Here is a 27,645-nt window from a genome sequence, read left to right as displayed (position 1 = left end):
TACCTTCCTGAAAAGGACAATCAGCCTTGGCAGTGGAGTGTGACTAGTTACAGTGTTTTGTTCTCCAGCCCCAAACACATGTTCTAGACATTGTTTTTGCTTCATTTTTACCCCAAATTTCTGATAACAATGCTTTGTTTTCATAGAACACTTTTCTCCTAAAAAAATTCAAAGTGCTTTGAACATTATCCATCCTTGCAGTGTGCCTCGGAGGTAAGTGGGTGGCATATATTTTTATCACCTTCTATTAAAGCGGAGGCAGAAAACACAGCACCAGGATCCCCTGGAAAGCTGAGCAATATGGACTTAACAAGTATTTGCTCCGTGTCATTTATTGGCCTCAGTCAACTCACTCCTGATAGAACTGGTCACACTAGCATCTTCTTTGCCAGAAAATTTATATGCATGGTTTAAATGGCTTCCAAGAAATGTTGATTATGGAATTTGGAATCTGAATGTAAATGGAATTTGAAATGAGCCTGACTGGAAAATTTTTCTTTAAGAAAAACATATTTAGAACTATGAATTAGAGTTTACCCATCTTTAGGTCCAATTCAAATGTCATTCTTTTAAGAAAATAATCCTACTCTTGCCCTGGACTCTACTAAACTTTGTAATGCATAACTCCTGGTTTTTTATTTTGCTGCTCATTTGTCTAGTGTCTATGCTGGATTCACCTCTGTGGGGAGCTACGCAAAATGTTTTTGGGAATGGAATGAGAGGGATTAACCTCTACTGTTCATAACTGCCACAGAGCCCAAATCTTTCACCACTAGGGCCTGGAGAATGTGTAAAAGATAGATTGCAGTCATCTGATTACCACTTTGCTCCACTTTCATTACTTGACCACAGATTGTGCTGAAGAATGGCTCTGTCCTTAGCCAAGCATTTTGGTGTCAGAATCAAGAAAGAATGATCCAACCAGCCATTTTATCCACAGCAATTCTGAGAAATCAGCTCTAGGTAACCACCCTGCAGAGAGGAGCAATGCACAGTGCCTTTACTTCCTGGAGCCTTCCTGGTCTCCATCGGCTACAGGCAGAGCAACAACGGTCAGTGACCGGCCCCAGGTATAATGTGTGCTTCGGCTGTCCTGGGCCTCCAAAGCCTCCAGAGTCCCTGTACTGGTCTGATGAAAGATGCTGCAAATAAAATAGCCTGTTAAAAATAAATAATGCCAATTCACAAGCTGCCCCCTGCATTTTCCTTTCCCTGGCTCTCTTTAATGTTTCTAAAAGGTGCCAGTGAAGCCCACAAAACATTGGTAATGAGAAGGAAGGGAGAGCAATTCTTTTTGTCATAAGAGTGAACTGTGAGTCATAGCTCCTGACTCACAGCGAACATACAAAGAGAGCCAAGCAGTGGGGGTGCACTCTAATAGGATGTTTCTCAAGTGAATCATGCAGGCCTGGAACGAGGAGCAGCCTGTATCAAGCTAAACAAGTGTATTTTTAAATATAGGAGGGCTCATTTCCTGGTACAATATGATGATGAGTCCTACACACTTACATGCTTATTTTAGCCCAGGCACTAAAATGTGTGGGCATGGTCTCCGTGGAACCTTCTCCTGTGGTCATGTTTTGTTTTGTCAGTGGGAAGGGATGTTTAATGATTAACTAGCACTAGCAAGAATATAATATTTCAGTACAAATCTCAATGTAAGAACTATTTTTGAATGTTCAATGTGAGTAACTCTGCCCCATTGGACAAGGACCACTTCATGCCTGGCCATGTATTCCACAAATATATATTTTTAAATCCTAAGTTTTGAGGGCCTCCCCGGTGGCGCAGTGGTTGAGCGCTGGGTTGCGAAGCTGCCCACAGCCTCTGTAGCGGCGGTTCGATCCCCGGCTGCTCCCCGGCCAGTGAAGGAGGGTCCCGCATGGCGCGTAGACCTCTCCTGCCACCCGCTGCTCCCCTCAGCAGTGTACTTTGGTCCTTCTGCCTGCTCTGCTCCCCACTCTGGCTCTGGTGAAGTCTCTCACCCTCCCGCCCTTCTGACTATACCCAGTGCTTGAATGAATGAATGAATGAATGAATGAATAAATAAATAAATAAATAAATAAATAAATAAATCTTTAAATAAATAAATAAATAAATCCTAAGTTTTGAGTTCTCAATGAAAGAGAAGGCATAGTCCTGAATCTCCAGGGTTTTGAAATTCCTGTGAGGAAACATAAAAGCAGACAGAACATTGTGAATAGGCAGAGGATGTGGCAGAGATACTTACACTGTCAGCTTAGAGATAGTGGGAGTAAGAACCCACAGAGATGGTAACACCAGGTACACTGGATCTTGAAAGACCTGTAGGAATTATCATTGGAGAGCAGAATGAAATGAGTACTAGTGTTCAAGGCAGAAGGAAAAACACAGGTTAAAGTCTAGAAGTCTTACGCACAGTTTATTTCCTCGTTTTGTCAATTTTATTCTCAAACTTTTGAAGTTGTTTTCTCATTGTCTCCTGACCAATGCCTTCTGAAATAATCAGAATTACTAAAACTTGTCCTGAAATAGACTCATTCAAGGCTAGATAGGATCCTTGTTGTGACAAGTTATTAAGGAGCATAGATTTTGAGGGATTTTGATTAGAGTGGCTTTATTCTGTTCACTATAAAAAAGCATTAATAAAATAAATCTTTTTGGCCATAATCTGGGAGATCTGTGATGACCACCTTAACCAAGGACAGGGAAGTGGGAAAGAAAGGGAGGAGATGTATTTAGGTTACTAAGGAGACAGAGAGGACTCAGGGCCAACTTGGGTCATAGAAAACATGAGCTACCTGAAATGGGAACCAGTAACTTGGATAGGTTGTAAAGTTCAGATTGGGCTTTGAGTTTAAGGTGACTAAGGACATTGTGAGGACTTGTCCAGTTGTGTCTGGAGCTCGGGGAAAGATCTAGATTAAGATAGAGATCTGACATCTTTGTGCATGGGAGCCATGGGACTAGATGAGTTCTCCTGTGGCAAAAGTAAAGAGAGAAGAAAAGAAAGATGAGAACAAAACCTTGGACAGAAAAACAAAATCCAAATGAAAAAACCAGGAAGTGAAGGAGACAGGGATGAATGTTAAGGCTAGAATAATTGTTTGGTGTTAGTGACTCTTTTCATTATCTTTTTCCCTCTGAAGTCTTAAGGCTGTCAAATAATCTTTAAGATATCCATAAGAAATCCACACAGATATATATACACTAGACATGTCTTCCTTACCAACAAGCATGGGTGCCATATTGAGTATCTTATGGTACTTTCCAGTGACTGTAGGAGATGTTCTGGTTACTTGTAGGTATAAAAGAATGGTAGTAATAACAGAAATGCTCTGTTTTCAGAGAACTGGCAAGTTTTTATAAGATGATAATTCCTGAATGCATTTGTCAGAGGAGAGGGAGAAAACTGTTTCAAAATATTGAGACAAAATTGAATGACCAAAAAATAAAATAACTGTGAAAAATGAGAATGAAAGTGTCTGAGAACATTAACTTTTATTTCACTTAGAAGGAAGTTCTGAGGAAACTTCTGAGGTTAAAAGCGTCTTATTCTTAGTCTCATCCTTAGTTAGGTTTTCATGAAGATTTGTTGTTTTTATCTAAAATGGCCTCTTCTTAGTGGGGGTTTAAAAAGAAAGAGAGAAAGATGATGGTCAAGAGCTTGGAGACTAAACTAACCCTTGCTGATTTAGGTCAAATTCAACTGAAGACCAAGTCTGTGATTGGGTAACAACAACCTGAAAATACAAGAATATTATAGAAATTTCAGTGGTTATCACTATAAATTATTGTAAATCAGCAAGATTAGCAGGAAAAACTAGCAAGACATTCAGTATAAGAAGAACTTAAGAGATAACAAAGGGTTTTAAAAAAACTTGTCCATCCATTTAAGACTCAATTTTCAAAAACACACATTTCAAAAATCTATCTATATTCCTCCATCCCAAGGGACCAGGAAAAAGAAACCAATGTTTTATTTGTTGGAATATACATTAGTGTGTAATGATGTATAGGATGAAAAGATAGATTAAAGCAGTAACAAGAGCATAAACCTAATTTTATTAGTGGTTTTCAACAGTGAAAATAATTTTTATCTATTGCAAAACCAGATTCACATCTAGGATATCTGTATATTCAAGACAATGAGGTGCATTCTGAGAGTGCACTCTAGTGCATAAGCCACATACTACTTGAATTTATTTCCCCAAATACTACTGAAATACAAACACCTGCTTTTGTATATATGTGTGTTCTTTTTATTTGAGGTAGTTTCTGTGAAATAAAGTTCTAACAAAATCTTTCTTAAAAAGAAATCAGAGTGATGAAACTGTTCTCATTGAATGGAATTGATGTAATTTAGCTTTTTATTGATGAGAGAATCTAAAATCTGAGATGCCTTTCAAAGTCATGGATATGTTTGTGAACTTCGGACAGTCTATCATCACCTACTCTGTAATGGTTAGGACAGCTGTGACAGCAACTGTGTAATCAGGGCAAGGAGACCTCTGAGTATACTGGTTACACACCTATTTAGTTCAGGGTACAGCCTCTGCAGTCTGATCGCCTCTACACTTCCATATTGACTTTGCCTTTCTCTGGCTGTGTGACCTTAGGCAAATCACGTATTCTCTCTGTGCATCTGTTTTCTCAGCAATGAAATAGAGATGGGAATCATGTCTTGCTCTTGTATAATTTTTACATGAGAATTTAATCACTTAGTATTTGTAAGGCACTAAGAATAGTAACTGGCATATATCAAAACACTGTATAATTGACAAAAAACAGATTGATAAGATTATTATTTTCCTCCCTGAGTCCACACATTCATTTGTTCATTTGAAATTGTATTATTTTTATTGAGGTAATATTGGTTTAAAACACTACATATGATTTAGAGGTATAAGTTCACACTTCAGATATGTATCATCACACCACACCCACAATCACCTCACCTATAATCTTCTACCATGGTCCACTGGGTCCCTTCTACTTTTTGTTTCCCTCTCTGCTCTCCCCCATTCAAGCCTCAGTTCTACAGTCATGGTTTAACTTCTTCTATCCCTTTGTTTTGTTTCTTTATATTCCACATGAGTGAAATCATCTGGTGTCTGCGTTTCTTCTTCTGACTTACTTCATTTAGCATAATTCCCTTGATTGCCATCTATGTCATCACAAATAGGAATATTTCATCATCTTTATCCACTCATCTGTCATTGGACAGTTAGGTTGTTTTCATAACTTGACTATTGTAAACAGTGCTTTACTGAACATAGGAGTACATATATCCCCTTGAATTAATTTTTTTTTGCATTTTTTGGGAAGATACTTAAAAGTGGAATTGTTGGATTACATGGTACTTCTATTTTTAATATTTATTTATTTATGAAGATTTACCAGAGACAGAGTGGGGAGCAGAACAGCCAGATCTGCTGCAATACACTGCTAGGGGAGGAGCAGGTGAGACAGGAGAGGTCTGCTGCTCAATGTGGGTCAGCTCCTTGGCAAGGAATCCAACTCATGCTGCAGTGGCTGGCAATAGCTTGATAGCGCTGTGACTTAACCCCTGAGCTTCCAGGGAGACACCTCTATTTTTAATATTTAAAGAAACCTCCCCATACTTTTTCCCCATAGAGACTGGACCAGTCCACACTTTCCCAACAACAGTATATGAAGGTGCCTTGATTTCCTGATCTTTCAGAATATTGACCTTGTATTGATGGAGATGCATTAGAATTTTATTTATTAAGAAAAGGGCCTATTAAACCAATGAACAAATAAAACATCCCTGAAATTAGAAGTCTACAAATTGATTTTTTTTCACCAGGCATTAAAACAGAAACAATTCTAATGATCTGTCAGAATTTTCATAGTTATCCTCTCTCTCTCACATTTGTTTTGAAGGTAACTTTCAAAGCCTTAAGCAAATGTCTTAAAGAATTTAACATGTAACATGTTAACTCTGGGCAATTTCTTTCAATATCTGTAGTTCTTCTGTATTTGATTTAGTGAATTATGTAGGTTTCATTCTTAAGATACTGATATATCATTTTAGTCAAAGATTACTTGTTTGGATATGACGTGTTTTTCAATTACTGACCTCTATGTCATTTTTCAAAGATATGGGATTCACACAAATATTTGGTTATGGTGGAACAAACATACTTTTATTAAAAAAAGAACAGCAACATTTCTATGGGAATACATATCTGCCATAGATAAATCAGAAAATGTAATGTTTTCTTACCAGCTGCAAGAATTGCATAGCCAAGAATTACCTTAGTTAGCAAGATCAAGTCTTTATTAAAATAGTGGGTCAGAGAAGAAAGACATGGATTTAATTTATTTCTCGATTGCAGAATATAGGTGTTCTAGAAAGTATTAACTGTCTACTTTAAAAATACTCCATTGAGAGAATTGCTGTCCACTGAGAGAGGCAGAGTAACAGGGCCTCTGGACCCACAATGGAGTTTCTGCCCTGTCTTGGTTACCTATTAGCTCTCTGAGCTACATAGCTTTTCTGGGCCTCAGTTTTCTTATTTGTACTGTGGGATGGTAATAGCTGCCCCTATATCACAAAATTGTTATGAAGATTAAGCAAGAAAATATTTAAAAGGAGTTTAGTACAGTTTCTGATACATGGTCATTGCAATAATCTTAAGTAAATAACTCATCTTTCTAGATTGCTCTTTTAATTTGCTGAAACAAATTCCCCCAAGTGTCTTGTTATTCAGATTATGTCCTTTTCAAGTTTTCCAGCCAGCTGTGACTCCTTTGATATTTAATGTCTTATCCTTTAATGTTCTTTTTTTTCTGGTAAATCTCAGTCAAGTGCCTGTGTGAAGCTTGACCTTTTCCTAAATTATTATTATGATGCTTAGGGATACGCTTCTTGGGCCTGGTATTCTGTTCCCATCGAAGTGCCTCACTACCTCTCCTCTCCTCATCACCCAGCCTACTCCCTAGGAAAGAGTTGTGCTCCTTGCCATGACCCCCTGCTCAAAAGAACTGAATGAACTGATATAGAGGCAGAGATTTTAGGACTTTTAACTCTTTTTATGTTTATGGATATAAATTGTCATCCTCTCAAATCCCACACTGGCGAAAGTGTGATACACTCTGTCTCTGTAATTCCACCCCCCGGGGTGAGTGCATTATTAACACCTTTATGCAATACCAAAGACCATATGTTCCTTGTGACAGTTCTGAAAAGGCCTAAGATGAGCAGTAAGAGAGAGCTCCTGCTCCAAGTGGGCGTGTGGTGGGATGATTAGACAGGGTGAGGAATGGTGAAGAGAGTCCCCCTGACAGGGACTAGATTGGCAGTTGATCTACAGAGGAGGCTTATGTCTTGTATTTTAGAAACATAATCAGATTTGTTTTTCTTTTCTGTTGATTGTGTATTATACATTTGTTTCCTTTAAAATATTCCTCATTGTTGTTGTTTTTAAAGAAAACCTTCATTTAGGTTTCAGAAATTTGGGAGAGGATCAAAGCCGGCAGGTTGGCCTCAGTGGCTGGAGTGTGTATGTGGAGCCTCCCAGAAAGTCCTTATCCCATGGGACCATTGTGATGTGTATTGTAAAAATGTTTGGGGGACATCCCTCATTCTGTCCTGTAAGAGTGTGTGGAGTGTGGTATAATGAAAACTATGGGGGGAAAAAAAAGCTTGTTACTGAAGGCATAAGAAAGAAAAAGAATAAGAGAAGGGAAAATGGACATGTGTTATGGAAACCCCAGAGAATGCTGAAATTACTAAATCCAATGTTTCTGGTTTTACAGATTTATAATCAGGAGCAGAAATATAAACAAGTAGAGAAAATTAAATATCTATAGAAGCACAACAGATAAGGAAGTTGGGAAAAACTTGAATGAGGTGCCTTTGGGAAAGGGAGGGACTTTGGAGGACTGCTGAGAGGGCCCCATGAAGAGGGAAACCCAAGAGTACAACATATGAAATACAAGCAGAGGTAGTTTATTTGGTAAAGAGGTAGAAATGATGGTGAACTTTAGAGTTCAATTATATGTCAGACAAAAGGAGGAAATAGTAGCTTGAGGTCAGACTGGGAAGTCTTGAAAGATCTTGCTATAAAGTATTTGTGTTTTATCCTAGCAGCTCCAGATAATCACTGAGTTTTTAAGGGGCATCATTTACTAAGCACTGAAGACAAGAAAAAATATGTGTGATCAGCAAGCCTTGACATGTTCTTCTCTTTAATTTTGCATTTACTGGATTCAGGATTACTTACTTACTTTTAGCCCCTTTTGCTAGCTCCCTAGCCCTGTCGAGGTATAATCTATGGTCACATGATGGACACATAGTTCTTACTGTGTCTTTAGTCAGGTGCATTCCAGCTGCTTATTAATCTGCCTCTATCCCAACATAACCCTCCAGAGCCCATCTCACATGGTTGGACAGACAATTATTTATATCCATGCTAAATTTGCTGGATGACAGCCTCTTAATATGCCACTTCTCAGAATCATTTTCCTTATAAAGGAAATTTTAACAAGGGCATGCAGAAATCACTTCTTGAATATCCTCTCCTTTGCCCTGTCTTGGACTTTTCACCACCCAAATGTAAATTTTCTCTTCCCTGATCTTCCACTGTACTCTCCCAATGCTCAAGGGACACTACACCCAAAAGGTAGATAAATATGTTTAGCAAGATAATAGTGTTTTGAACTTTATATTTGTGTTGCTAACTCACACCACAAATTTGATATTCCCTTCCAGATAGTTCTTTCTTTTTTCATGATCTTTTGTTCTCTTTGGACCAAGAAAGAGCTCCTTCATAGACCTATAAGTAGATCCTAAAATGATCATTTTGCCAGTAGATAAGGTGTCAAGAATCCATTTTCCTACAAATCTTGGTTGTTTCATCCAGAGGACAAAGGAAAAAAGCAAATATTGAGCATATCAGCTAGGCCATTTTTTTTTTAATTATAAATAATCTCACAGCAGTCACTTAGCATACTCTTATCAGAAATCTTAATTAGCTGCAATTTCTCCCCATTTTTTTCTTTTGGTTTAACATTGCACAAGAAGACATTGGGGATTTCTGCTCAAGAACTTTTCAGGGGAACATGATAACTTCATGGAGGTAAATAAGATTTTACTGAAGCTAATAAACCTTTTATTAAATTCAAGTGGGGGGAATAAATTACTTATCATATTTTTATTTAGCACATTTCATGACTAATACTTCTTGAGTGCTTATTATATGTCAGTCACTGTGCCTAAGTGTTTTATGGGCATCTTCTCATTGTATCTTTACTTATTTCTGTAAGATATTGATATGGTTACAATAACAGAGCCTTAGAGACATTATAATACTTAGTTGGGATCACATAGTTAAGGTGCAAAAGAATTCTAGCCCCAGTGCTAACTTTAGAACTGACCCTCCTAACCTTTCAGCATGGTTCACCTCTTGTCCTCAATACTCTAAAATATCAAGTAAATGGATTCCAGAATACCAGGAATCCTCAAATTATCTGAATTTTAATTCCATTGAAAAGACACAAAAAGTAGAGTAAGATAAAAGATGAAAAGTTATTACTCTAGCATGCTCTTATTTAACCCCTTTAATGACTTTCTAGTGCAGATGGAATAAAATCAATTCTTCCCATTGTAGTCTACAAAGCATTAGATGATCTCATGACTGCCTGCTTTTTCAATCTCATCTTTTACTCATCTGTCCTTGCTCATGAGTTCAAGGTCACATAGATAATGAGTGGCAAAGGAAGCATAATTTGATCAAGATCACATGCTACTTAATAGTGACACCAAGATTTGCACCCAAACTAATATTCCTCCAGAACTCTGCTCTTTTATTAACAAATACTATGTGCCTAGAATGTAGCCTCATATGATTCTTGCTGAATTGACTGTCCTTTGGTGTTAGAATCTGATTTTCAGCCCTAATACTTGTCAATATTTTTTTTCTGTCAGTGTCCTTAAAGAAGACCCATAAGATTGGTGAAAAAATGAAGCACTGGATTACTTACAATATGTCTTTTCAGTGTAGATTTCATACTATTTTTAGGCATGATAGAAAAGAATATATAGAGTTATATTAAGTCAGACTTCAAGAGCTGGGAGGAGCTGAGCTGATTTGAAGTCTCTGATCTCTTGTCCTGAAATAGCAGGTTGGTAGCTTCTACACTGGTGGAACTCAGCAGCCATGGAGGAACTTGAAGTTCTTTGCTCTCACTCTCCTCTTTTCACCTCTTCCACCTACAAAATCTGTGAACTTTTAACATCTTCCCACACAACACCACTCTCTCAAATCAAGCCTTTGAAGAATACCAGATCTAAAAATAGAAAAGTCAAAGGCCACAGGTTTTTTTCTGCACAGGTATAATGCAAATATACATTTGCATATGAGAATTCATAAATATATAGACTGACAGTAGAACCACAAATAGTTCTAATTTCAGTTTCTATGCTGTAGATAAAAGTCAGATCTTATAATCTCTCTGGCAGATTTTATGTATTGCATGTTTTGTATATATGATTTATCTTTTTTGTCCTTGTAGTTCATAATTTTAAAACAATATGCCCTTTGTGTTAGGCTAATGCTTATCTCTCTTTCAAAGTACACAATTTCCAAACACTGTTACAGGTGATTTAGCTCATAATTTTGCTGTAAAAATATTCAGAATTTGCCCATACCTCCCACCTTTCTATATCCTTCTAATCATTTGCAAATGGTTCACAGTCTCTCAGCATAATAGGGGTCATAGAAGGCATGACACAGAGCTTTTCAGCGCCTCCAGAATTTTACTTGTCATAGAAAATTCCCATGAAAGAGCAGAAATCATGTGCATTTGCCTATATCATCTGTCATTTTATCTTTAGTCAAATAATTTTCTTATATAATGGTCAGTGTTAGGTGCTATTAATAGGTTGAAAGGGTATGAAAACAACTAACAATTTTCTTACAAAAGAATAAGTAAATACTAGCTCATCAAACATTTTTGAAGCCTAGAAAATGCCACTTTAATGCTTTAACACCCTCAATGAAATGTGTAGCCATCCCATTATTCCAAGAAATAATAATTTAGGAAATAAAGTTCAGAGGCAGTTTCCAAGTTCTATAATCATTAATAGACATCAGGGAGGTAAAAGTACCTTATACAGTGTGTGTTTGGGGACGGGGGGAGTAGTCTTAGAACTGTTGAGTAGAATTAGTTTACCAGCTCATCTCATTTAGAGGTAAGAAACCTGGAGCCCAGGGAACTGAGAGAACCTTCTCAAGGTCATGGGCAGTACTACTACCTTGTTCTCTGTACTCATATTTAATGGTTTGCTCACTACACTGAAGCAGCCCTTATTATTATGGAGATTCCAGTAAGGATACCGACCTCACCTCCCATTATCCAATGGGAAATGGTAACAAATCTACTTTGGAAGACAAATTGCTACATAAGTGTACAGCATTCTTATTTTTATTTCTGAAACATATATATGTGGATTTTAACTGCTTCCAATTGGCCTATTTATAAATTAATTAGATGGAGGCAAATTAACAAGATCTGTTTTACCCTCAGCCTTAAAAATATCTTAATATTCCTTAAAAGACCATTGAGTTACTTCTTTTTTATAGAGCAGAGTTTCATTGTGTTAAAAATAGTGTGCTTAGAAACAATTTGATTTTTTTAAATAGTCATACTATTTTTAACTCATTGAGTGTTTCTCTCTAAATTTCATTTGTAAAATCATCACCTACAAATTCAATACTTCTCCCCCAATGTTTTTATTTTTTTAAAAAGCAATTAGTTTTTATTATTAGTGTTGCTTATTTAAACATCTGAATTAGGGACTCTATTGTTGAGACTTAGACCATCCCTGCATGTAAGCTCACTTTTATCAATGGGATGGCATGGGACAGCGTGCATTTGATATAAAATGAGCATCATAATCCTTTTGGCTCAAATTTGCTTTGAGCTTACTTCTTGTATCACTGTTTCCATATCCTCCTCAAAGCAGCCTAATGAAGGTTGTACTGTTATTGTCCTGAGTTTGTAGATGAGAAAACCGATACATACACAGATGCAATGATTTACCCAGGCAGCTCAGCTAGTAACTAATAGAACCAGGATGTGAGGCCTGACAGTCTGGCTCCCAGCATATTTATCCCTTTCTGTCCTTCTAAACTCTTGCATGAGTCATTTGGCCTTCCTCAGTCATCTTCCCTACAAAATGAGAGAAAAAAAAACAACAACAGATCAGCTAATCTGGATGGACCCTTGTGCTCAATAATCCTCAATTGTAATTATCTGCAACTTGAATGTTTTAGAGAAAAAATAAATTGATACTTAATACTTCATCTTTTTAAATGCAGGGGCATCCTTAAAACAAGGCATCATAAATCTCAAAATACATCAAATTCTTTTCATTCTTTCTTGTGTCATATGAAGAATAGACCACCCATTTTTTTAAAGATTTATTTATTTGTGTATATAAGAACTGGGGTACGGGCCAGAGGTGTGAGGGGTGAAAGGATTCACCAGAGACAGGGAGGGGAACAGAACAGGCAGACTGACTGAAATACGCTGCTGAGGGGAGCAGTGGGTGAGGCAGAAGAGGTCTGCTGCGCCATTTGGGCTGTTCCCTGGCCAGCCAGGGATCCAACTCCTGTTACAGAGGTTGTGGATAGCTTCATAGTGCTGTGCTTAACCTCTTGCACCACCAGGGAGGCCCCCACTCATGGGGTTTTTTTTTTTCCCAGGCTTTTCTAAGATGTGTCACTTTGCCATGAGAATTGTTTTGAACTGAGGTCATTTGAGGTCCCACAGCCTCATTAGAACATTTACTATACCCTTACTGATCTAGAAGAATGCAAGTTGAAGGAATTACCCAGATTAGTTGTGTTGTTTTTTTATTTTGTTTTGTTTTGTTTTAACTAGAATAACCTTCTTATTAGAGAAAACTCTCTCTATGTCAGGCCAGTTACAGAGCATCTGGTCTTCATCATATGAGTCACCCTCCTCTCTCCTTGTAGCCCAGTCCTCTATCCCGTTCCTTAGCTTGGGATTTATACCCCAATTTTTACTCACCAACCTTGCAATCTGTAGGTATGTGGATTCTCCATATGTATGTAATTAAGTTTGTTTAATTTTTCTACTGTCTGATGTTCATTTGATTATTCAGCCACCCCAAGAAGAACCCAGAGGGTTAAGGGAAAATGCCTCTCCTCCCCAACACAGGTCAAGTAACTAATTGTTCTTGATTTGTTCTCTCTTCATTCCTTGCTGCATTTCTTATTTTTCCCTTTTGAAGACATCTAGGATGGAGGCAAGCCATCTCTCATGTGGAGATTGAAAACACTGATTCTGGTAAGAGGATGCTGGTTTGAATCTTGCCCTGTCACTACAGGTTGCTTGGCTTGACCATTCCTGAGTTTTTTCATCAGTGAAATAGGGATGAATGTATAATTACTGTTATCAAGGATACAGAGCAATAGGACAGTTAAAGCTCTTAGAAGAGTGCCTAGCACAAGGTTTTAAGTAATTGCTAGCTAATGCCATTTTTACATTATAAGTTTCCTAACCATTTTTATTCACTGTGATGTCAGCATTTAAATTTCATTTCCAATGCTGACTTCTCTTATGTAGGAACACAGACATGACTATTAGTCTTTTGAGTCACTCCTGCAGTAAATATGTCCTGTAGCTGACTTGATCTCTTTGCAAACACTGACCATCTTGTCTCAACTTTCTTTAGTCACTTAGGTTCTGGTTTCAAATCACAAAAATACAAAGGAAAATAGAGCGCTTTCTCCAGATCCTTATTTTCTTGTTCACCTCTCCTCACCTCTTTTTCCATTCTTTCCTCCTTCATGGGCTAGGGAGTGCTCTACACCCTAGTGCATTTACTTCAGGTGTTGGGCCCTAAATCCAGGAAACTATCTCACTTTTCCTTACACATCTTAAATAGACCCATTGTCAAGATTTCTTTAACTAAAGCTCAAAAAAGCCCACAGACTTTGATATTATTTGGAGGTTTGAAGAGAAGATGGGAACTTACACCTATTGTGTCACAAGAGCCAATCTCTGCTAGGTACAGTCATGCATTGCTTAAGAGCAGGGATATGCTATTAAATGCCTCTTGGGCAATTTTGTCTTGTGTAAATGCAATGTTAACAGTGGATTTTGTATCCCTAGGAGCCATGGTGAACAAAGCAAAAGAAGGTTAAATCAAAAATAAAAGAAACAGATGGTATCAAGTGACATGGTAAACAGGCAATGTACAGTGCAAAGCTCTATGATGTTATGGCTACAAAGTTACGATGGCTACCTTGTTACCAGGCAACAGGAATTTGGGGACCATCATGGTATATAAGGTCCATCACTGACTGTAACATCATTATATGGCATGTAACTGTACTTCACTCCCTACAATCTCAGAAAGTTACTAGTAGTACATCCTTCTTACACATGAGGAAGTATTTGCATCACCTATCTAGTGAGAACTTGAATCAAGGCTCACCTCATATTACAATTTATATTCTTTTCCTGAGCCAGGAGCTGTTTTCTGTAGAAACAATGCTGATTTGCCATTGCTGATATGTACATGCAGCTTTAACGTGAATTTTTATCTTCGGGATCTAAATACTTCCATAGGTTTTTCACAAGACCAACATGAACGATTGGTGAACCCTACCTCTTCCATATTGGTACGATTTCAAAGGCCATTTACCAGATTTTTCTTTCCTTCATTATCTCCACTGTTGCTAGAGCCTTTAAGAAACTATATAGTACACAAATAATGATAAGAATTCTATCTAACAGCCACTGCTTACTATTCCTACACCATGTGTTAGACACCTTACCACACACTCTATATGCATAATTTAATTTGTGGTTTATAATCTTTATATGGTTATGTATTTTACAAAAATAGTTTCAGGTACTTTAATTGTCTAAGATTAAACAGCATGCCTTGGATCATCATACTGGGTCTTTGAGTACAGATCTGTGTGAATGTAACCATTGTATTGTCTTTTTTTTAGCTTAGACACATTGTTACAAAGAATAAAATTGGAATTCTGTTAGCATGTAACCCAACTTCTTAATTTCTAGAAATAAGTCAAATAAATGCACTCAGTGGCACTCTTCCCCATGGACTGAATATCTGAGGGAAACGTGGTGTAGTACAGAAACTGAGACTATCTTGAGGAAGACAGGAAATAGATGACATCATCCTCATGTGCTTGTAGAATAAGTAACAGTAACATAGACCCAGTGCCTGACATGTAGTCGGTGGCCCTCATATGACTATTGTTGGTACTCCTGTCACAAAGCCAGGTATTGTCCATCATCAGATGCTGGCTGTGCATTTACTGAGAACCTTATTACACCGAGGTCAAGACTGTGGTTGAAGGAGGAGGGCAATTGTTAGGGGGAAAAGATGTCCTGAGCAAACTCCATACAGGCTTTGTGGACTCCACCCATGCTCCATCAAGACACTGGGAACTACAAATCCCATGATCACCAAAGGGAAGGTTGCAAGAACCTGAGGGCGGAGTTAAGCAACTATGTTCTCTGTTTGAGTATTTAACTGGCCATTTGACCAGGGGTCTCTCTTTTGGCCATGCCGGCACTTGGTTTTTCGCCAGCTCAGCAGGTCGTTGGGATTCCAGATCAGCGGAACCGGGAGGACTCATTTACGAACTTATCTCCCTCTTTTTCTCCCTGAGTTATTCATTTCCCTATTTCCACTTCCCTTGTAAATAAACATTTTATCAACCTTTTGTGTGTATCTGCAGTTTAGCATTAATAAGTCCCCTTTGAAAACACGGGTGAGGGCCCACAGTCAGGCAACCCGTTTTATATCGGGTTGCTGTATAACACAAGATGATCTACAAGAATGGACAGAGAAGTTAATCTTCAAAGCAGTAACATCAAGAAAATGCCTTGAGCCCTTGATGTTAACTAAGTCAGGAAGCCTTCTACTAGGTCATTTAAGCTGTAGGTTTCAAATGTTCATTTGGGGACACATTGAAAAAAGAAACTCATGTTAGAAGATTTGATTTCTCCAGGTTTCAACTTGCTCACAAATAAAATGAGTATAAGCATGTTATCTATCCCCTGAGTTGAGAGGCTAACTCCTGTAGAGACTTTGGCACATCAGATACTCCTAACAAATGCAAATCTCCTTTACTTATGATGAGATTACATTTCTATTAACCTGTTGTAAATTAAAAGTATCTTGAGTAAAAAATGCATTTAATACTTCTAACCTACTAAATATCAGAGCAGAACATAACTTTAAATGTGCTTAGAGCACCTACATTATCCTACAGTTGAGTAACATTATGTAACACAAAGCCTATTTTATAAGAAAGCATTGAACATCTCAGACACAGGTAGGCCTAAACATCATGGGTTGTGAAAACACAAGCACAATATCCAAACAAATCTGGCAGTGGAGTGCACTGTACAGGATAGGTTGTTTACCCTCACAATTGCATGACTGACTGGGATTTGCAGCCACTGCCAGCATCACAAAAGCATAGTATATGGTGTACAACTAAAACTAAAGGTCAGAATTCAAAATTTGATCAAAATGTGGTTTCTACTGACCGTGTAGTGTTTTGCACCATCATGAAGTCAAAAAATCACAGGTACCTCAGGAGTTAGGGACTGACCATACTCTCTGTTATCAATGATGTTGCTTTCATCCCTCTTTACCCAAGGTAGAGCAGGGTTTGGTCTAGTTTTGTCTGGTTATCTTAGTTCCAATAATCCCATAACATTTTAAAGGCATAAAGTACACATATACTCATACTAGGCTGGAAAAAAGATACTGTGATAATGTGATTAATAATAAGTTCTTGGGTGGCAATAGTATTTTCAAGAGCTTCATAGACTAGTAAATTTCATTGGCTTCAGTGCTTATGAAAGTGAAATTGACAGCTCATTGCCCAGAGCAGCAAACACATAATTCTCCTGTGTTTTTGTTCCAAGTTCTTAAAATAGTTTTGTGTCTCAGGTCGGAGGTTCATTTTCACTATTTCTCTGCCAGTAACACAGACTGGGGTTAGGGTGACTCATTGTGTTCTTGCCTGATTTCTGAGATGTGAACAGCTTTGACTAGGAATTGGGGGACAATCAAAGAACAACCCATGTTCTTGGAATGAATATGCTGGCACAAAATTCTTTATTACCACCACCTCTCTATTTACATAAACTTTTCCCATGAGTAATGACATATGATCCTCTCCAAATCTCCGGAAAACCCAGAAAAGATTTCATTTCCATTTTTTCATTAGGAAATGAGGATCAGAAAGGTGAAGTGAAGTGTTCCTGATTAGCATGAGCTGGACTTAAACCCAAATCTGCCTCCAGAACCAAACTCTTTCTACAGGACTGCATATTGCCGCTTACCCATACCCTTGCCATGTCTGGAAGAAAATACCATTCATGGATCTTGACTTTTCATATAGATATCAAGTTGCATCCTTCAGAAGGGATGAGCTTCACAAAATCAAACCTCTTTGTTGCTTTTCAAATTGTTTCAGAGGTGTAGAACTGACTGTATTCCTAAAGGTTGAAGATAGACAAGGTTGGTGTATTGTTGCTTGTGACCCTGCCAGATCAGATCCTATCACCATGTCCCCTGAGGTTTGTCAGGGTTCACTGGCCCCGGGCTTGTGTCAGAGGGTTTCATTTAAGTGGGATCGGCCAGGGTGTGTGCCAGGTTCTCCCCAAGAACAGTTGGCCTCGACTATAAACCTTGTTCCATTTTTGCCCCTTCCCTCTCCCCTGGGCCTCTAGGAGTTGAATTTCTACCACTTGGGGCCTTGAAAACTACTTATTCTTTAGAAAAATTCCAAATAAAATAGGAATTCTTTCACTGTATATTATCAGCTTACAGATTGGTTTGTTAAAAAACAAAAAAAAAAAAAAAAAAAAACTATGGTTACTGTTATTAGGTGTCAAAAACCTCATCCATTGGGCTCCAGGAACCTGCATAAGACATGAGTATAAGCGGCACAATAAGCATCAAATGAAATGTATGTAAAGTGACTATAAAAATGTAAGCTTTATGTAACCGCAAAGAAGGGAAGGGCTGCAGCACTAGTCTGGGAAGAGGGAGTGAGGTGGCTGTGCATAGAGCTCAGAGCACCAGACCTGCCCCAAGGAAGCTCTGCAATAGAAGGCTCAGAGGCAGTACAAGCTGACTTCAAGAATGGCCAGGACTGGACCAGTTGTACCTTCAAAGTCATTTGGATTGCTGTGACCTCTAGCCATCTGTGTCTGGGAATGTAAAACAAATGGTTAATGGCATCAGATGGATAATGAGCTCAAATATCCCCCACTTACTGCCTTAGGAAGGAAAAGGGCCCCCTAGAGAAATAATAGAGAATGCCGTTGTCAAAGTTGCAATTAATTGTGCATTCAGGAAAGCTCATCTCCTGCTAGTTATGCTGTTCAGAAAGGGTCAGTTAAGGATGATGAAGGAACTGTGATTGAGAGGACAATTTTTGTAGTGTTTTTAAGGTCAAGAATGCATATACAATGCCCAAATTCCAAAGATCATGGAATAAAGTTGTATGGGTCATGTCCTGGGGTGGATTAGGAGCTGACTTTCTTCAGTCAAAATATGTGCCTAAGGGTATGTCTGACCTTCTGACCTTAAAAGCATGGAGAATATTGGTTGCTTCTACAAACTGTCTTTTTACCACCACTGCTTAAACCAAATATGCCTCCTGCCACCTTTCTCTGGAGCATATGCTGTGGCAATGTCCTCTCATTTCACTTTTCAGACTTCATCTCTTATTTTCTTTCTTTCTTCCAGCTAGTGAGACCTGCAACGACTTTCATCCAATGTTCTTCGCCCATGACAGATCCTTTGAGGAGTTTTTCTGCATTTGTATCCAGCTTTTGAATAAGACATGGAAGGAAATGAGGGCAACTTCTGAAGACTTCAACAAGGTAAGGTGAATCTAGGGGAGAGACAGAGCTCCTATGTTCCCAAAGGAGACTCAGTGTACATAGTTCTTGGGCTGTGTCTGTGTGTGGGAAGGTAGATGGCACATTGAGAGAATGATAATGGCTATGATTTTGGGTTATTTTGAGAATATAAAAAGAATGACCTACCTATGTAGACATGAAGCTGTATGTTGGTAATGTTCTCATACCTAGGGTTAAGTTTGGACAGCTTTGTTCCTTTTGGCTTACTAAGCTGAGACCCTTTCTTTAGAAATATTGTTTAGATGAAATTTTTCCTCACATGATTTTGGCCTGGGATGCCTGGGTATTGCAAGATCTATTGGAAAAAATACCTTCCCTCCACTTGTGCAAGTAGCCAGCACTGGGAGAATGAAATCAGAAAGGCTGCTCTGTTTTGGTCACTTGGACTTTTTTTTTGAGAATTTTAATTATGTTTAGATCTGTGCTTTTCCATCAACAAGTGTTTTTATTAAAATGCAAGATTTTTTTAAGGAGTTGAGTAAGTATGTATATAGGGAACATTTCTTGGTTTATAGTAAACCTTTGATTCTTTGAACTAAAGTCTCCTTTGTTTTTCTTTAAGAGTGTAATGAACTTCTCATTTTTGTCTGTGTGTGAATGTTAAGTGAAGAGAACAGTATTGATCAACTAGGAGGAAGCAGAAGCATCCTGTGTGTTTTCAAGATAAACAAAATCTTTATCCTGAGATAAACACTTTGTTGAAAATAAAGACATTACTAATAATAACTGAGAGTGGGGACAGGTATATTGCAACTTTTAATACTTTTAATTTGCTACTCTATTTGCTATTTTCCTGCTGCTGTTCTAATTTGCTACTGATCTGGGTAATGTATAACCCCATCACCTAGTTCCATGGTACCCCTTGACCTGATCTAGGGACATAACTTTCTAAAAATAGAAAGGTATGTCTTCACAGTCATCTTGTGGGCCTCCGGGTGCTTGGGCTTGGTGTACAATACTATCCACCTTCCAGCTCTACTTGATATTTTTTACTGATATTCTGGATATTTGCCTCTTTGCCACCCTTCCTTGGAATTTACATCTCATCCTTTTCTACCATATATGGCCAATATTGGTTAAGAAGAAATAAAACCAGGAAAAGGAAATGTTGCTCATTCCCAGGTCTCACTGTCTCACCAGCATAAGGTGCTTACCTGCAGTTTTAGCAGACAAATTCCAAGCTACCTCAGCATGGGCCATCTATATAATCATTGACATAGGTCTCAGCAATGTCTCACTGGAGAACACTGATCTAGAAGCTGCAATCTACAGCTGCAAAGGATCAGCCGTACCTAAGGACAAGCATAATTCAGGAAGGAAAATGGAGGGAGGATGTCCATTAATTCCTTTGTGATTATACTGGTAGCCTCTTGAGTGTACTTGATTTGGTTGTGAGTGACTTTGAGAGTCAGGTGCAAATCATCCCTGGGAGAAGGGAGGAAAGGGCATGAAGAATTTTGTACAGTCAAGCCAAGATAAAGTAGAGAATAAATCAATAATCTCTTAAATGGTTATGACTACTTTGCCTCTGGTTAATTCAGTCTTTTACAGACTACAGTGGTTGTGTTTCTCTCTGCTCCCTCTTCTCCTAGAGTAGACCTCATGAACTGTGTGCTTTGGCATCAGTTGTCCACTTGCTTTCTGAGAGCATCTCATTCACCCTTCTTCTCCTCAATTCCAGAAATCTGCATTTTTATAAATGATAATGGTGCAAATACTGTTGTTGATCTGTGCAATTAAGGTTTATGGAGAAATGTTATCAAATTCCTACAAAGGAATGGTTTAAGAGGAAGAGAACTTACACATTTGAATCCTGTATGACCTAAGATAATGAGATGTGAAGTTCCAAGAATGCATTGTTAGCAAAGGAAGTCAGAATGATTAGTCTGAAGGAGGCGAGCAGGGCTGATAGAGGGAAATGAGCATGGTTATGGTTTCTTAAGGGCTTGTGTTCAGGTTGGTGGCAGTGATATCCTGCCTATACAGGGAGAGGTCCTGAAGATGACAGCAAGTTCCCTAAAGTGACTCTTTAAAAGTGAAACTTATTTTCACTGTTATCTTATATAGCTGCAAATATACTCTGCAGCAAGATCTAAGAGCCAGGTTTTGAGTAAGGTTTCTTACATGGCCCTAGTGCTATCTTGTTGCATTATCTACAGATCATAAACTAGCATCTGTTGTCACACAGTTGCTGCCAAGTAGGAGTGGCAGTTTATGGCTGTGAACAGGCAGCTGGGGGCCTAGAGGCAGAGGGCCCCACCCCATGTCCCAGAAATCCATTCCTTAAAGATGGGTATCAGAGGATAAGCTATGGGGAGGACAAGGGATTTGTTTCTGCATGAGACATTGTTACCATTTGCTTTTTTTCTGTTTAAAATGTTGTTACCATCTTACTTTTGTAACCAAAAGAGTATATCAGTTGTATACTTTATCATGTGGGTATTATTATTTTTCTACTGCCTCTGTAACAAAGAACAAATGAGGTGACTCAAACAATACAAATTAATTTTCTTACATTTCCATAGTTCAGAACCAAAAAGAGTCTCCCTGGACTTAAATCATGGTGTCAACAGAGCTATATCCTGCTGCAGCTCTAAGAAGAGAATCTATTTCCTCTGCTCTTTCCAAGTTCTTGAAACCTTCTGTTTTGCTTGGCACATGGCCCTCTTTGTTCATCTTCAAAACCAGCAACCACAGTCCAGTCTTTCCTACATCACACCTCATTGCTCTGATCCTTCTTTTGCCTCCATCATTCATTTTTGAGAACCCCTAGGCATTTGAGAATGCCCTGGACCACCAGCATAAGCCAGGATATTTTTCCTTAAACCATTTAATTTTAGCTGATTAGCAACCTCAAGGTCACCTGCAACCTAAATTCCTTTTGCCCCATAGAAGGTAATGTATTCAAAGGTTCTGGGGATTAGAATATGGGCATTATTCTGCCTACTGTAATGTGTATTTAATTTGTAAGCAGATTAAATTTGTAGGTGTGTGTATCAATTTAAATTAATGAAACATTGTCACATGAGATTTTTGTTGTCCTTTTAGCTATTAGACCAGCACAATACCAGTGATAGAGTTCTGCTAGTGGTTGCTCAAATATTGAAATATATATACACATATAATTATGTCCCTTTACTTTTATGTCTCTGTTCTGCCCCCATCAGCCTTTACAAAAGAGAAGAGCCCTGTGTGAGAGCCTTTAGCTGAGTTTGAAGAATGTCTTCCTGAGTTTTTCCTGCTGCCTATCAGCCACTGCTCTGCCTTACCAGATAATAAATTGAAAAAAGAGATGAGTTGAAATTTTAATCAGGTCACTTTTCTTCTTGTTATTAACTTGGTAGGAGAAGAGATTGAATTTAGGAACAAATCTAGATTTGGAGTTACTAGTAAATGTAGTATTTGTCTTGTTACCTGAGATATCCAAACTTAGGTTCAGAGATATTTTAAAAGAATCCAACATGAGACATGATTTCTTTTGAGCTGTCTTAGATATACCCTCAGTTTCCTGCCACATGGAACAGAAGCATGGAAGGTATATTTGTTGACCTGAGACCCAGGGTTCTGTAAGAAGGGCTTAGTTAGCTATCTGTCTTCTTTACCTCATAACTGGAGAAGCAATATCCATCCTAATTTTCGTTTTGTCCAACAAACAGTGTTAATTTCTAGCTGAACCAGGCATCATTTCTACAACCTACTTTGCTTGTGACAGACACTACTTTGTGGATAATTTAGTGCCAGGTCGATAATGCTCATGCTCAAAGTGAGCATTTGGAATGGCAGAATACTTCCTGCTGCTCTCGACTTAGAAGCAGCAGATGAGATTTTTTTTTTATTTGTATAAGAGAAGTAGAATTATGGAGTGATTAAAATATTTATGCTTTGAAAAGTACTTTAAGTTTCTCAATATAGCAATCTCTGCAAAATAATCCATTGATTCAGACCATTGAGTCTGAATTCTGTTTTTGCCTTTTATTACCAATATTTTAGAGCATGCATTATTCATTTTTATGGGAATTAGAGAAACCTAACTGTAGCTGGATACCTTAGCACACAAGTGGCCCTATAGTCATTCCTTTGAAGTCCTCATTTTATATAGGGAAGTAAACAGGTATGGGAATCTCACTGAAAGCTTTTGGCTGCCTGCACCTTAAAAATCCTGGCAAGGATATACACATTAAAATATATGTGTGTGTAATAGTGTTTCTCAGCTTGTAAAATGACTCACCTGGGAGGGCTTTTGAAGCCCCCATTATTCCAGTCCCCAAATGCAGCACATTCCAGTTCTATTTGGGGGGTAGCCACAGTTATCAATGAACATTTTTCTTAACACAATTTTGATCAGGAAAGGCAAATCATGTCCATAGAATTACTGTCAGCTAACAATGTAACACTTATCACCAACTATTGCAAATTGCATGCACTGATGAAATAGTATGTTCATTGGTCTATAAGACCCAATCCTGGTTTTGCTTGGGAAATCTATGCCTGAAAAACTTTTTTAAAAATTGGACACTAGTATCCCATCACCCTCTCTTATGGCAGAATGGTATTAATTTGAAGTAATAAATATAAAAATTCTTTGAGGAAATAAAATATGCATTTGCAATGTGTTCTTTTAATGTGTAATAAGATAAATCATTCTATAAGAGCATGTGGTATAAATATACAATGGAATATTAATCAGTTATTTAAAAAAGATGAAACAGGAGGGGATTATGCTACGTGAAATCAGAAGGAGAAAGACAAACACTGGATGATTTCACTCATATGTGGAATATAAAGAAACAAAACAAAGGATCAGACAAAGATAAACCGAAACAAATCATAGAAATCTGGCTGCAAAATTGAGGCTACCAGAAGGGGTGGGGTAGAAACGAAGGGTAAAGGGGGCCTAATGGACTGTAGTGGAGGATTATGGGTTCTTTGGTGGTGGGTGTAATATGATAACATACATTTGAATAAGTGTGAATCTTTACCCCTAAATCATACACAATGTTGTAGCACTGTTACATAAACAAAAACAATACAATTTTAAAAAATAACAAATTGTAAAACAAAAGCAGAAAAGCTTTTTAATTAAATAGCTCATTTAACTTTGCCAGGAATAGACTTTAAGCTGAAAAGTTAATGGATGTTGCTGGGGTCTTCCTCCAAACGACTTTATAAAGCACCTTAGTTTTCCATGTGACTAGCCATGGGAAGCAGCCTTAAAATCAACAGGCCCCTCCCATAATTCTCACCTTACTAAAACCTCTCTTGCAATTTCTTAGCTGTCCATACCTCTCTTGGGATGGTTAGTCCTTCTAGAACAAAATACTTGTTCATAGCATTGGTGTTACTTTAGATACTATGAAAATTGACATTAGAAAATAAGATCAAATAACTTTGTCATGTTTTCAAATTACAAAAGTGGAAGAAACTAATGATTCAAAAAATGTTGTGACTCTGCAGCAAAAGGCACTGTTTTAAAACATCACCCGGTGGCATAATAAGCAAAGCACGCACAATAGAGGTTAGAATCTCAGGCTGGCAGATGAGAAAGCATTCTTTAAAATAGGAGACACTGCACGGGAGAACCCAGGCCCATCAAACAAAGCCACAGCTGCTCCTGGCTAAGCTAAAAGCTTCATCTGAATCAGTGGGAGAAAATCTCAATTAGAAAGAATTGGAGCGGAGGACAGAGCAAGTATCCTGAGAAGTCCCCTAGATGATTATCCATGGAAAATAACTACTAACAAGTCATATCTAATGGATTCTAGTATAGTGTATAAGAGAGAGTGAAAGCTTAAAGGTAACAAACACATGGATTAAAAAGGGAAATATGCTCACTTCTCAATCTGCTTGCAGCTTACTGACTTTGTGTGCATGCTTCTCAGGGAGCAATTATATATTCACAAGTCCGCTTCCTAGGCCAGCTTACTTCATAATGGTGCAGACAGCGCTCTGTTGGTTAGCTGAGCTGGCCTAGGGAATGAAAGGTGGTCTGTGACTCTCAGCATGAATAAACATGAATCTTCTCATTTGCATGAGGCAGGTGACTGTAAAATATCTCGCAGCAAGTTGTGAAAGGAGGCTTTGTATGTCAGTGCCCAGGGGAAGCTGGGAAGGACTCTGCGTTGTTTATCTTCATTAGAATTCCATCTAGTGCTGCTGTTATTGATCTGAACAGGGCCTGGTGTGACTAATAAAGTAGGTGTACGTTTTAATTGAAGCATGAATATTTAAGTAGAAGAGAAGTCTTTTAAAAGGCCCTAATGTCTTACAATGAGTTTAACCATTTTTCAGCTGTCTGGGTCATTTACAAGTATTTGTTCAAAAGGCTGGTCATGTTGCACAAAGGATTTGAGGTTTGGCAGTAAGGAGATCAACCCTCCTCTAGAAGCAAATGTGTTACATGATGTTTCCTGTTGGATAGGTAGCAAGTGTATGTGTTTGTGTGTGTGTGTTTAATTGAGTGCTTTAATTTAGTCATTTAAGGTAAACCTTTTTTCATGAAATTTGTCATTTTAGGCTGGACAATAATCAATGCATGTGTCCTTATAGTCCTCATCAATATCAATTATGCTATCTAGAGACATTTGAAAGACTACAAGAGACTGACTTATACTTACTTTTTTCCAAGAGGTATCTTTTTACATAGGTCCCAGTATTAAACTTTCTAAAAAGAAATAATATTTTTTATGAGTAAGCTGGACCTGACCAAGATAAGGCGGTGGCTGTGGGGGGGGAGCAATATGGTTTAAAGCAGTATTTTTTAATCTCTTTGGCATTACTACCCCCCAAGCATCCATTTTCAACACTTTTTATCCTGTAATTTTAATTATGCAGATGTGTTGTTATCAGTTTATGCACTATGTATATATCCATGCTTTATACATGAAAAGAGTAAGATTTTTTGCTCCTCTAAGGACTACATTTCACCCAATGCATGCACTCTCCCCCTCCACTTTACCTCCACTTTGAGAATGCAAGGTGGAGAAGATAGAAGGCTGAAAGCAGCAAGAGCTTTGGGGAGCTATCCAGTGTGGTGGTCCTTCACCAGCATTGTGGCCTTAAACATTTCCTTCAGCCACCATTCTCTTCTGTAAACCAGTGGTCGTGATAATAGTAATAACAGTATTTCCCAAGATTAGATCCTCAAAGGTTGACTTTGTGCCACAGACCAGCACAGCAGTAGACGATGAGGCCACCTCAGGGTTGAGAGAAGCGTGCAGGGTGGTCAGGGAGTCGGCGAAAGAAATGACAAACAGACACACTTCAAGAGTGAAAATCTGAGTGTAATTTTCTTTAAGTTTGTGACTAGTATATATATGTTTTCTAAAAGCACAGGAATGAATATCAAAGAAATTAGCTTGCTCACTGGCTCTGTCTATCACTATCAGGGAGGTGATCTACATAACAAGCAATGACCATTATAGAAGAAAGGAGGAAGTTTAGAAAGACAGATAAGGGATTAAAGTTTGTAGTTCTAGAAAGACAGGATAAGATTTTTAGCATTCTTGTAGTGGTTCTTGGTGGTCGTTATCTTTTGATAAGCTTCTGCCTTTTCAGGGAACTTCTGCTGCACTTTCTCTGCTTCAGGCTGTTCTCCCCCCCCCCCCCCCCCAGCTGGTTGCCCAGCCAGATCTAGGGACCGTGGCGAAAGCCATTCCTAAAGATCGCAGCAGGTAGGGTTTTGCTGTTCTCCCCCTGCGCGCTGGTTGCCCAGCCGGACCTAGGGACGGTTAGCCCTAAAGGTCACTGCAGGGGGAGGTGCAGCACTTTGTGTCACCCTATACAATCCTGCAGGTGACTTAGTGGCTTAGGTGTGTCTCTGAGGCAGGCCACACTGGTCATTTAAATGTCCAGGAGCCCCCTTCCAATTGGATGACTTTGTGTACACAATTCAACAATCAACTTTGGATTCCTCATCTCTGAGATGAAGAGAGGAAAATTACCACCATAAATATGTCTAGTCTGGCTCTGAGCCCTGAACCTTGTCAGACAGATAAACTATATGGCTCAGTCTACCCAGAAACAAGCACCAGGTGACAGGATTCTAGATACCTCTGAGAAGCAGTGATGAGTGAGAAGAAAATGATACTCAGAGCAACACTGATGACAGACATTCTCATGAAAGGTAGAGAAGCTTCTCTCTCAGATATAGTAATTAACTTGCCAGAATGCATCTCTGTGTATCTTAGTGTTCACAGCTACACAGGATCTGTGCAACTTTAATGAGAAACATAGGGATGACCATAAAGTGGTCCATTTCCAGGTAATATCCAGGGATAAAACCATTAACAGCCTGGTCATATCTCCTTATGAAGGGAGAGTCTATGAGTACCCTGACCCCTTTAGAAAGAATTAGATTTGTTTGACCGTGTTCATAAATACCATAAGAAATGATTAAGATGTTTAATAGTTTAACAGGTTTAAAATCTGTTTAAAGATGCACTGTTAGGTTTAATTACCTGAAAACACTGCTAGCATGTTTTGCTTTCTCAATGTTATCTTTTACTAAAGCATTTAAAAATATTTACCATGAGTGAGTCTAATGAATAATTTTGGATAGGTCTGACAGAAATATACATATTGTTGGTTCCTTCATGTTCAAGGTCTGTCTGAGAGATCTCATTTCTAAAATCTTCATAAAGCCAGTATATTTCTCTTTGCATATAACATGCTAAGTTGAGA

The 27,645-nt window shown here is 38.3% G+C and overlaps 1 protein-coding gene across 2 annotated transcripts in view; it reads left to right on the top strand.

Moving 5' to 3' along the window:
* Positions 1–27,645, top strand: part of ELMO1 (engulfment and cell motility 1) — a gene marked incomplete at both ends in the record, with an annotated part of 519,094 nt that overhangs the window by 341,183 nt on the left and 150,266 nt on the right. For both annotated transcript variants that reach the window (XM_084229578.1, XM_084229579.1), the window contains one exon: positions 18,791–18,927. In XM_084229578.1, the coding sequence (XP_084085704.1) occupies positions 18,791–18,927 (137 nt within the window). The remainder of the gene's footprint in view (positions 1–18,790; positions 18,928–27,645) is intronic.

This window comes from Talpa europaea (genome assembly GCF_964194135.1).
Source record: "Talpa europaea genome assembly, chromosome: 3".
In the NCBI taxonomy this organism is placed as follows: domain Eukaryota; kingdom Metazoa; phylum Chordata; class Mammalia; order Eulipotyphla; family Talpidae; genus Talpa; species Talpa europaea.
Note: the sequence above shows the minus strand (reverse complement) of the source record. Positions and strands in the feature narration are given on the sequence as shown.